The sequence below is a fragment of the Limanda limanda genome, chromosome 3 (genome assembly GCF_963576545.1).
Source record: "Limanda limanda chromosome 3, fLimLim1.1, whole genome shotgun sequence".
NCBI lineage: Eukaryota > Metazoa > Chordata > Actinopteri > Pleuronectiformes > Pleuronectidae > Limanda > Limanda limanda.
This window is the reverse complement of record NC_083638.1, coordinates 5,743,743-5,756,089: the sequence shown is the minus strand read 5'-3', so window position 1 is coordinate 5,756,089 and position 12,347 is coordinate 5,743,743. Positions and strand designations below refer to the sequence as shown.

General features: G+C 43.3%; 1 protein-coding gene across 1 annotated transcript in view; it reads right to left on the bottom strand.

The window, feature by feature from the left end:
• neo1a (neogenin 1a) overlaps positions 1 to 12,347 on the bottom strand; it is a 195,157-nt gene that overhangs the window by 55,439 nt on the left and 127,371 nt on the right. Inside the window, exons 6-7 of the mRNA XM_061068175.1 lie at positions 2,412 to 2,566; positions 2,168 to 2,288 (exon numbers count right to left, since the gene is read on the bottom strand). Coding sequence (XP_060924158.1) covers positions 2,168 to 2,288; positions 2,412 to 2,566 — 276 coding nt within the window. The remainder of the gene's footprint in view (positions 1 to 2,167; positions 2,289 to 2,411; positions 2,567 to 12,347) is intronic.

Here is a 12,347-nt window from a genome sequence, read left to right as displayed (position 1 = left end):
CTTCCTCAGCGGAACAGTTAATAGTGATTATGATTCATAGACACAAAGGCACTGATTTCTGCAGCCGGAGTTTTGTTCCTCCACTTTCCCACCTTCTGAATATATTTTGCGATTATGGCTTTTTTAGTGAAATTGTTTGGGTTATTATCTTGTCAGTTTGCTGTTGTTGTTGTTTTGCAGAGAGGTTTGTTGATTTCCAGGCCTGCAGGTTAGACTCTGATTATTATGACCGTGCAAATGATTTCAAATCGAAGTTATGCTACATTTTGCTTTAATGGTCCGAGCTAATGAAACAAAACTACCCCCGAGTACGAGGATGTTGAATTATTATTGTTATTATCATTATGTTACATTTGCCTCTGATTCCAGGCTCTTAGTCCCGGTGCTTCGAGCCGCTGTCCTTGGCGTCTGCAGCTCCTCTCTGGGAATTATCTTTTTGAAAACCTTCCTTCCACTTAAAAAAGGGAAATGCACATCCAGAAAGACGCCTTCACTCCCCCGGTGCACCACGGGCTCTTGTTTAGGTAAAGCTCCCCCCGGCTAGAAAGGGAGGCCTTTGCTTTTCTAAAGACGCTGGTATCAAAGGGGCCGGCTTCTCCTCACAAACGTTTTCTAAAAGACGGGATGTGGAATGGACGGAGCGCCACTCGCCCCCAGATACAGAAAAACCTCTGTTCCCTTTGAGTCACCTCTGGTCTAACGAGATCCCAGCGGTTTCATTTCACTGTTCACTACACAACCTCTGTCTCTCTCTCTCTCTCTCTCTCTCTCTCTCTCTCTCTCTCTCTCTCTCTCTCTCTCTCTCTCTCTCTCTCTCTCTCTCTCTCTCTCTCTCTCTCTCTCTCTCTCTCTCTCTCTCTCTCTCTCTCTCTCTCTCTCTCTCTCTCTCTCTCTCTCTCTCTCTCTCTCTCTCTCTCTCTCTCTCTCTCTCTCTCTCTCTCTCTCTCTCCACACACACCTTCACGGACGTGCACAGCCTCCAGGATCCGGTTCGGTGTTTCCAAATAAGACAAACTGTATAGAAAGCTGGAGAGGCGCCCATTGATCATTTCTCCCCCTACCCCCCCCCCCCCCCCTTCATCGCTCTTTCTAAAAGAGGCCAAACCGGGGCCTGGAAGTTTCTGAGCAACAGGCTCGGCGTCTAACATTCAATCATTCTTTTGGCGCTTTAACAAAATGTAAAGAAATACGTTTTTTTATGTTTAACATTTCACAACTTCTCCTTCTGTGGTGTCTGAGGAGCTTTGTTCCTGACATATAGTATTTCATCTTATCAATTAAGTGATTTTTGTCACTTTCTCATGTATGAATCGACGTTATTTAGTTTAAAACATCAGATTTGCACACTACTACACTTTAACAAAATGTAAAGAAATGTGTTTTTTGGTTTAACATTTTATAACTTCTGTGATTTATTAGACTTATAGCTGGTGTCTGAGGAGCTTTGTTCCTGACATATATTATTTCATCTTATCAATCAAGTGATTTTTGTGCATTTTTCTTAATTGCATTTCGTTGTTTAAGTACTTGTACTGTGCAATGACAATAAAGATGAATCTAATCTAATCTAAATCTTTTGTCACTTTCTCATGTATGAATCGATGTTATCTAGTTCACTAAGACATCAGATTAGCACACTACTGTCGATGGAGACTGTCGACCTTGATCCAGAAATAGCTTTTTGGTTAACATTTTATAACTTCTGTGATTTATTAGACATATAGCTGGTGTCTGAGGAGCTTTTTTCCTGACATATATTATTTTATCTCATCAATCAAGTGATTTTTGTGCATTTTTCTTAATTGCATTTCGTTGTATAAGTACTTGTACTGTGCAATGACAATAAAGTTGAATCTAATATAATATAATCTAAATCTTTTGTCACTTTCTCATGTATTAATCAATGTTATTTAGTTTAAAACATCAGATTAGCACACTACTGTCGATGAAGACGTACCGTGATCCAGAAATAGCTTTTTGTTTAACATTTTATAACTTCTGTGATTTATTAGACATATAGCTGGTGTCTGAGGAGCTTTTTTCCTGACGTATAGTATTTCATCTTATCAATTAAGTGATTTTTGTCACTTTCTCATGTATGAATCGATGTTATCTAGTTCACTAAGAAATCTGATTAGCACACTACTGTCGGTGGAGAGTGGCGTACCGTGATCCAGGATGACGAGCTGGGCGCTGGACTGGATGTTACCGGCATCGTTCTCTGCCAGGCACTGGTAGAACCCCTCATCGGACTTCACCAGACCCAGAACCTGCAGGTTGTGCTCCTTCTACAGAGCAGGAGGGAGGAAATGAAAATAGGTTAGAACGAGCAATTCTAACCAAGTCTTGACAATGTGATGATTCAGAATCAGTGCAAATACAATTTTCTTTCTGGTGTCAAGAGAACTCACAACTATTTTGAAGTAGTCACTGGGGATGACAGCGTCTCCGTTCTTCACCCACTTGACGGTGGGAGCCGGCGAGCCCGAGACCTCGCACTCGAACACGATGTCCATCGACTCGTGGGCGTAAATGTTGGCCGGCCGCTTGATGAACTGGGGAGGAACTGTGGAATACAGATGAGAAAAGAGGAGTCAAAATTAAATGGAAATTACATCAACTGTCAGAGTTTGGAGGGGGAAATTGAATTAACATGTAAAGCAAAGTAAGCAAATAAGAAAGGAATTAGAAACTTGAAGTACGGTTGTGTGCCTCGGCCAACCAGTGCAGTTTCTGTCAGTTTGAGACTTTTGACCTTTGACCACTGAAATGTGATCAGTTCATCTTTGAGTCTGATCAAAATCTGAGGAAACTCACTGACGGTGGACTTGAGAAACATTGAATGAGCTAATGAGCTTGACCTTTGACCTTTGAGCACCCAGATCTAATCAATTAATTCTGGAGTCTCTGTGAACATCGGTGCCACATTTGAAGGGACTCCCTGGAGGCGTTCTTATGATAATGAGTTCACAAGGCAAAAAAAATACTTTTGTGAGATGATGAAATCTAATCAGTTCATCCATGAGTCCAAGTCAATGCATTTTCCAAATTTGAACAACAGGAAGGACACCTAAAAACACAATGCACCCGGCCTCTGGCTGTCGCTGGCTCCGAGGCACAAAGACATGTAGGAAGAAGTCTGAAGAAAATCAGTCACCAGTTTATCAACCAGAAATCCATCACGTCTGAATGATTCCATATCTTCTCCTCATTTGCCAAATTACCATTTAAGGGAATGTGGAAAGAACAACAAACATCAGGCAACAGCAATTCATCCCAATGATGATCTGCGTCCTTCACACAGCGGTGACCTTTCCACCGCAGATGGAAACACTCCGAATATTTGATGAAGCGGGTCGACAACCTCCGTCCTTACTTATTCACGGGTAAAAAAAATAACCGCCCGGTATCAGTCGGTACGTTAGCGTGCTCGACTCGGCCCGGGCGAGCTCTGTCAGATCTCCCCCTAGTCCGGGTAATGAGGGCCAGGAAGCAGTTATTTGATCTGCTGGGGTGATACAGCGCCTCATCAATCTGTCCGAGAGCAAGGTCGCCGGGAGCACCGGGCCCGGGCCGCGTCCTCTCTCGCTCTATAATTGGAGCGTACGTGTTGAGGGGAGAGAGAGAGAGGGCGATGCAGTGAGACAGGCTGCATGTGTGCGTGGACAGTGTGTTGGTGTTTCTGTGAGTCTCTGCTTTCCTCTGATAAGCAGCGACCTCACCGACCGCACTTTAAATGGCTGCATTGTTAGTGCGTCGCTGTGTCGGGCCTCCTGGGCTCAGCTACAGTTATTAGCATCTATTCTGTGGTTTATTGGACATTGAGCTGATTGGGTTTCAGCAGCAGCAGCAGCCGGCGGATTGGGTTCTTTCCTCTGCTTTCCTCAGCCCGAGCAGCTGATTGTGAGGTCGAGTCCTCGTGCGCTTGATGTCGCCGCGGCTAATTTGTTTTAACATGAAACGGCTGGTTAGCAGATTAGCCTCCATCCTGCTGGGACGTGCTGTTAACGAGAGCGAGACAATTAAGAAAATTGTCGACGTTTAAAAGAAACAATCCACTGTGCACATATTTCTCAAACGATTACAGCCTCATTACATCAAGAGGCTGAGCAGTGACAGGACATGATAGAGTCGCTTTTTTCTTTTTTTTATGTGCCATTCACAAATGATCTGATTCTGTTAAAACGGCTCTTTGGTAAGAACAAAGGGAAACAAGTCGAAGGGTTCTTGAACCGGCACTTTCATAATTGTGCCCAATTTTCCCTGCAGGACGTCAGACCTCCTGCTTTCATGTGAAGAGTGAGAACACAAGATCTCAGAAGGACAAGGGGGACGGGAAACAACATCATTCTTCTCATTGATAAGGCTTCACCTCATGTTAACAGTGCAGATAATACAATGTCATTAAGTGCTTTTACAACGCATTCAAAAAGTAATTGCTGGGGTTAGTAGAGCCAATTTCTGAAGTGAACTCTGGAAAAAGAGCAATTTCAACATTAGTCTTTCACACATGAAGAATGCAGCAGGAGATTCTCCAGAGACGACTTTAAAACAACAGAAAAATCCCTTTCTGAGTTGACATATTTGTGCTTGTATGGCACCTTAACCTGAAATATGTGTGTTATTATTTTTGTTCTGTTTTGCGCCCATTGCATGTCAGAAACATCAAGAATGCGCCAAACCACTGGTGGTGAATTCTCCAGCTGTGTTCTCCCATAAGCCTATTCAGATGTTTACCTGAGTTTTTACTAGAGGCAGGCGAAGCTCCAGAGAAAGTCCACAGCAACTTCGGATAAAACCTAGTTACCCTCACCTTCTAAAAAAACTAAACAACTAGCCGGGCTTTTTCTTTTTTAGCTGTTGTCTTGTTCGTCTCTGGGAAAGAACCAGAGCCGTAAGATCAGGCTCCCTTTTAAAGAGCCTAAACTCCCATCATGCATTTGTGTTTCCCTGACCTTGAAATGCACTTTGCCCATCTGGTTAGTATTTTCTGGTTAGAGTGCATGGAGCGAACGTGGAAGTGAAGACACAACTCAGTCGAAGAGGAGCACAAAGAGAGAAGCACACAAACACAAAGTCTTCTCTCCTCATCTAAAGACCCAGGGGAACCCAGTGTCCTCACTTTCCTCCAGCTCATCACGAAAAAGGAGCGTTGCACAAAGTTATTCCCTCGTCTTATCAAGTAAACAGGATAATTATGGAATTAACAGTGTGTGCAGTCTTTTAAACAGGCAGCAGCTGCAGGTACGAGCGTGTAAACTGTCAAAACATTTACTTAAGGACTAAATCATTTCCATCCTCGTGACAGGTTTTATTAAAACTCTAATGCATTAATTGAACGTGCGTTGCTGGATGTTGTGTAGTCAAAATAGAGACTTGTACTTGTTCATGTGTGCGTTGCAAGTCACACACACGTTCCACTGTTCCACTTCTCATCGTGTGGTTTTTCCTTGAGCCGTGTTTATAAATCCATGGCCCCAGATTTAATGCTAAACTCATGCACGTCACTCTGGATGCATGAAGTGAATCCTGGGTGGACTTTCCCTTCAGGTTTGGAAAAAGAAAATATCAACTTTCAGCGCACCCCCACTGTACAGTATTTTAGCTTTTTTTTCCATGACTACTAAATTCCAGTAGTTCTTCCAGCCGAGCAGGTCAAACATGAAACGAATGAATAGAGCCGAGGGAAACTGAAACCTTCCCTCCCCCGGCCTAATGAGTGTCTGGCCTTTTCCATCAGCTAATCTGGTGAATACTGATGACTGAGGACTGGAACCAGGACGGTGGTGATTGTAGTCTGGATCTCTGAGCAACTACAGCCACATCCTGCTGTGTGTGTGCGTGTGTTAGTGTGTGTGTGTTAGCGTGTGTGTGATAGCTTGTGTGTGCTTGTGTTCCCTGCAGGTGGACGTGTGAGCTGTGAATAATGTGTTTCACAGTGTGGTGTCCCCTGGTTATTTGTGTCTGCAGCAGAGGCAGGTGGAATCCTTGGTTTAGTTTGTGTGTTTCAGGGACACGGGGTGTGTGTGTGTGTGTGTGTGTGTGTGTGTGTGTGTGTGTGTGTGTGTGTGTGTGTGTGTGTGTGTGTGTGTGTGTGTGTGTGTGTGTGTGTGCGTGTGTTGAGCCATGTGTATGAATAATCCTAAACGAGTCTGGATACTTGTTTCATCCCATTAGTACTGGTGCTTTATACTGTGCATAACTGTGTTTGCTTCCTTCCCTGCCGGCAAAATGTGTATGGGTGGATTTTGTTTGCATAATATGTGTGTGTGTGTCTGTGAGTGTGTGTGTGTGTGTGTAAGTGCCTGCTTGTATATGCTAACATATGTTTGCTGTCTCGATCCATGCAGGTTGATTGTATTTGTGCATTTGTATGTATATGTATATAAATACATATACATTTCATTTTCCAGAGCCTCCTGGTGCTTGTGACAGGTCTTGATGGTGACTGGTACCTCGTGTCTCTCTTTATCTCCATCTCTGTTTCTCCCTTTTCTCCCCCCCCCCCTCTCTGACTCTTAATCTTCCTATAACTCCCTGTCTATCTCTCCATCTTCAGCCCCCCCGCCTCCCTCCCTCCTCCTCTCCCTATCTGACATGCACCATTTTCTCTAAATGGAGTTCAGACATTTGGAACCTATTGGACAGAGCAATGAGTAGAAACGCCTGGATATACCAGTAAAGCTTTGGGGGGGGGGGGGGAGCTATCAGGACTCAACAGAGGGTGAAACGTGTGTGGTGGGGTGGGGGGGCTGGGGGTGGGGGAGACTCTCAATGCAAGAAGACCTTCCTTAATTAACTATTTGCAGCGTGAAACATGCAAATGCAAAAAGAAGAATGCAGACGATAAGGATTTTTTGGGAAACTAATGCAGCTGCAGAACCAAAAATTCCAGTGTGACAATCGCTGTAAAATGTCCATCATTATAAAAACAGGCCTGCTCCTGAAGTGCTGCATACATGCATTTACAGTATGTCGGCAGGCGGTTGTTCATTCGCCAACACACGAGATGAGTGCACGCTGGGAGCCAGAGGAAACCACGATGGGTTTCTGCACCGAGGCGACGGCAGAGGAAAGTGCTTTCTGAAGTTCTACTGGTCGGCAGCTGTGAGGCCGGCTCCAGTGGCACTAATGCACTGGAACAGGCACCGATATGCAAACAAAGGAAATTTGGGTTTTCAACATCCAGGCGTTGCACGGACTTGCAGAAAGAAATATTCAAAATGTTCGTCCGACCATGGTTATGTAAGTTTTGTTGGAAATGTGTGAAAAGCATAAAGGAAATTCCACAGGGACTCTAACTCCCACGAACGTAAAAACAGTTGCCGCCTACGAACGTAATTTCCTGCAAATGTAAAAGCTATTACTAGATACATTCGCAGGAAATTATTTACTACTTATACTTATTACGTTTGTGGGATGTTATTACGTAGGCGGGTGTTACATGATCACTTAAATGAACTTAACCTAAGATGAAAACATTTACGTTGATAGTTTGACCCATGTCCCATTCACCAACATGGAGGAGCCAGGGTTTATGACGTTTATGCAAAAAAAAGAAATTTGGGTTTTCAACAAAAAAAAGGCGTTGCACGGACTTTCAGTAAGAAATATTCAAAATGTTCGTCCGACCATGATTAAGTAAGTTTTGTTGGAAATGTGTGAAATGCATAAAGGAAATTCCACAGGGACTTTAACACCCACGAACGTAATAATCCAACAAATGTAAAAACAGTTGCCTCCTACGAACGTAATACATAATTTCCTGCAAATGTAAAAGCTATTACTAGATACATTCGCAGGAAATTATTTACTACTTATACTTATTACGTTTGTGGGCTGTTATTACGTAGGCGGGTGTTATACGATCACTTAAAAGAAGTTAAGTGTTATAAGAACTACCTAAGATGAAAACATTTACATTGATAGTTTGACCCATGTCCCATTCACCAACATGGAGGAGCCAGGGTTTATGACCTTTATGCAAACAAAGGAAATTTGGGTTTTCAACATACAGGCGTTGCACGGACTTGCAGTAAGAAATATTCAAAATGTTCGTCCGACCATGATTATGTAAGTTTTGTTGGAAATGTGTGAAAGGAAGGAAAGAAAGGAAATTCCACAGGGACTTTAACTCCCACGAATGTAAAAACAGTTGCCTCCTACGAACTTAATACATAATTTCCTGCAAATGTAAAAGCTATTACTTGATACATTTGTAGGAAACTATTTACTACTTATACTTCTTACATTTGTGGGCTGTTATTCCGTTTGTGGGGTGGTATTACGTAGATTACATCAGCGTTATAAGAACTACTTAAGATGACAGAAACCATCTTTGGGAAAGAAATGTATGTTGATAGTTTGACCCATGTCCCATTCACCAACATGGAGGAGCCAGGGTTTACACAGGATACAGATTGAGACACACTGGCTTCAGTATTTCGCTGCTGTAACGTCTGAGTGCAGCTTTCACCCAAATTTGGTTTTTCTACATCAAGTAACAAGATGGTGGCGAGTGATTGATTCCAAATCCAGGACTAAACATGTCCCTTTGTGAACATATGGCTGACGTCAGAGACGGCGTCATCGTGTTTTCCTCCAGTCTGCAGCTCACAGCCTCTCAGACACTCGGCTGGAAACAGACCGACTTGTTTTTGAACCTAAATACCGCTCGCTAAGAAAAAATAAATCCAGCAGAGACGGGAAAAACAGCAAAAAGGAAAACACAGCTACACAAAAGAAGAGGATAAGAGAAATTTGAAGGTGGTAAAACAGCTGAGAGATGCTGGTTCTGTGGCTCTGGTATTATCTCCTCAGCCGGTGGCTTAGTCAAAGAAGCTTTAATTCAGACACTGACTCCAGTGAACTGCTAACAAAAGGGCCAGTGTGAGCTTGTTAAAACAAAACCCTGTGGGATTGCTGAAGGGATTCTGGGCAGATTACTTCAAGTGTCACTGATAGCGAAGAGTAAACGGAACGGAGACATAACGAAGGGGGGAAAGGCCCCCCCCCCCCCCCCCCCCCATCCGCTGACACTCGTAAAAACTGGGAAACATCACAGGGATGAGTCAAAAAAGGTGAAATAAACAATTTATTAATCCTCAACTTTCAGGCTCCAGCTGCCGTCTAACCTGAAAATGAGAATTCACTCGTTCTCCACTCGACGCTGTGGTGATGGAGCGGTGGGGTTGAAGTGTTTGAGTCCAGGAAACACGTCCGGAGTTTCAGGGGTAAACAGCGTTTCAGCTAAATCCAATACAAGTGAATTAACTGGTGGCCGCATGCAGGAGGATATCAACGGACATTTAGATTAGATTAGATTCAACTTTATTGTCATTGCACAGTACAAATACTTATACAACGAAATGCAGTTTAGCATCTAACCAGAAGTGCAAAAAAAGGCAGTAAAAGTGCAGAGTATTGTGCATATTAAAGTGAAATGTAAATAAATAAGATCTGTACAGTAAGAAATATATATGGAATATTACAGTATTAACAGGAATTGTAAGATATGAGGACGATGAATACACTATGAGCAGGATAGAAATATAAAAATATATAAATATGAATACACTATAGGGGTTAGGCTACAAACATGGTGTGAATGAAGCCGTTTCTAGTTGAATTTGAATGTTGTGGCTTTCGGACACTTGGACGACACCACAGGAGCAGTTTGGAGGCATTTCCTGTTTGTTTGCTGTTGTTTCTTTACATTGGAAGAATGAATCCCCTGTTCCTTCACTTGTATTGGATTTGCCTACAACACTGTTTACCCCTGAAACTCGAATACTCATTTAATGGTGAACTTTCCCTTTAAGGAGGAGAGATAGCTGAAGCTGGAGGATCTAAATATGGCCGACATGTTGCTACTTCACCAGCTTGGCCGGAGTCCAGATAGCTTCATATAGTTAAACAACGGCTCTCGGGCAGTCGGGGGGGTTTACTCCGAGGGTAAGTGGAGCTCGGACTGCACTAATTACCCCCCCTGCTCTCCTGAAGATAAGAGCTTTCTCTTAATCCCGGCCAAAACAAACAAGAAAGATGCTCTGCGCTCACTTGCAAGTCGCTGAGCAGAGACTTTAAACAGAGTCAACGAGAGGGAGTTCAATCTTCTGCTCTTTTTTTTGAGGACTCTCTCTGATGGTTTAAAAAAAATGACCAGAACTGAGTGGAAGCAGAGGCCGTAGATTATCCAGGAAATCCTGAAACCAAAGCCTGGCTGGTTTGGCTGCGGCTCAGAGACGAGCTGAAGGAGCTGCCTCGGTGCTGGTGCTGTCGTTCCAGAGCAAGGATGATTATTTTTGGTGCTTTTTGTTTCTACTTCACTTCCTTTTCTGGAGGACCAACAGCAAAAACAACAAAGAAACAACCAATAAAACAAAGCTTGTTGTGTATTTCTGTGTATCGTGTTTTTTTAAAATCCATGTCTGTCTGGTGCATAAGTCCCTGGATGTCGTGTTGTTTCCTTTAAACTTTATTTAAAGCTGGAGTCAGACGACAGGAATTCTGAGCGTGATATTTAAATTTGGCCTCTAGGGGTCTCTTAATCAGTTTGATGATATCAGTAGCAGCGTGGAATCATGGGAGTTGTTGTCTTCACCACCCTTGAAGATTAAACTCTACCCAACACATATCATGTTTACAAATTAGGGAACTTATTTAACTTTCATTCCCGTTATGAAGCAAATGGCAAGAAATAATCAAGATCCGATACAAACAGTGGAAGGAAAAAACAGCAAACTGGCAAACTGGCTTACAGCGTGTTTTTCCAGGGGTAAAATGGATATGACTTAAAATTAAATGTGAGGGATTTCTCTGGGTTTTAACTAATTAAATATCATAGGTCTTGTTGTTTTGACTTCGTTGCCATGGACACCAATATTCCGACATCATCCTACTTAAGTCAATATTCTGAATAGGACACTGTGACCTAAACAGCATTTTTAAAGACATGTGGTGTATCAAGACCCGAGTAGCATCACGTGGACATGCATACGCCTTAATTGCATTATTATTATTATAATAACATCCTGTTGGAGTTGTACATCAATGTCTGGAAGCCCTGGATGTACACAAGGTGGACAAATAGTAAGGATATGTAGCTTGACAAAATTAGAAAACACACTAAATGGTGCATGGCAGCATTGTGAGTTCAACTATGTCGGGTTGGGGTTTTCAACACTGGCACAATATCGTAATGATGTGAGCCATAATTAAACTATGCTCAGTTACATTTCTGTTCTTGCGCGTGTGTGTGTGTGTGTGTGTGTGTGTGTGTGTGTGTGTGATTACTCTAAGGAGGACAGGCTGATTGATGCCTTTCAGATGAGCCCCCTGATGACGTGAGCAAAGCTGCACATTGTTCCCCACAGCAGATGTAGCCACATCGGAGAGAAACAAAACAACGCTATAACAAAAACAGACACACACACAGTTTGTGTTGCCGCGCAGATGCGTCACCATCAGAAATAAGTAACAGACGGCAGATTCCCCACAGATAGACAGAGGCGGGAGAGAAGCTGCACACAGGAATCACACAGACACACACACCTCCACACACCTCTTGTTCCATGTGAAGGAAATAAGGAAAGGGTGTGTGTCTGTGGGTTTTGCTGCTTATCTGATCACTGCCTTTTTAAAAGCTTCACGGAAAGTTTCTTGTTATTTCAGCCACACCGAGGGAGGACAGGAAGACCACGTGAAAAACAGACGTTTATAAAAACCTGTGACTCTTACATGCATCATTTAACTCTTCCCATCGCTCGCTGGAGGGAGAAAAATCCCTCTGCAACGTTTCCTGTGTTTTAATTGAGGCGGCACACGTTTATTTTTAGCTGCCGTCACCTTTTTAATCGCCTGCTGGAACAATGCGAGCTGCCCAAAGTGAGCAGATGTGATATATGATCAGTGGCTTCTTTTCCAAACCGCCTTCTCTTCGCAATGAGAGAGTGAAGACGAAGGTGGAGGTGCAGGCTGAAATTGAGCATAACTATAGGTTCCCATTTTTAACGTTTCTATTTTGGCTCATTTTCTATAACAAGGTAAAACACGTCTGCTGTCTGCGGTTATAAATCCTCAGCCCACAGAAGAGACATGGGACTTTTTTACGAGGGGCACGGCGAGAACGATTACGTTGATGACATGATAGCATGAGGCCGTGATAGTTGAGGGCCACTCACTGGGAGCCCTGTAAAAAGTGGAAACATACGTGTTTGCGGAGAAACTATTTCTGTGTTTTTTTGCGAACACACGGGCGCACAGAGTCCAGGTCTGGGTGTCGCCCCCAGTCAGGCAAGGCCATAATGAAAAGCTGCTGCCTCCTCTGGCCCCATGTATGCTCCTGC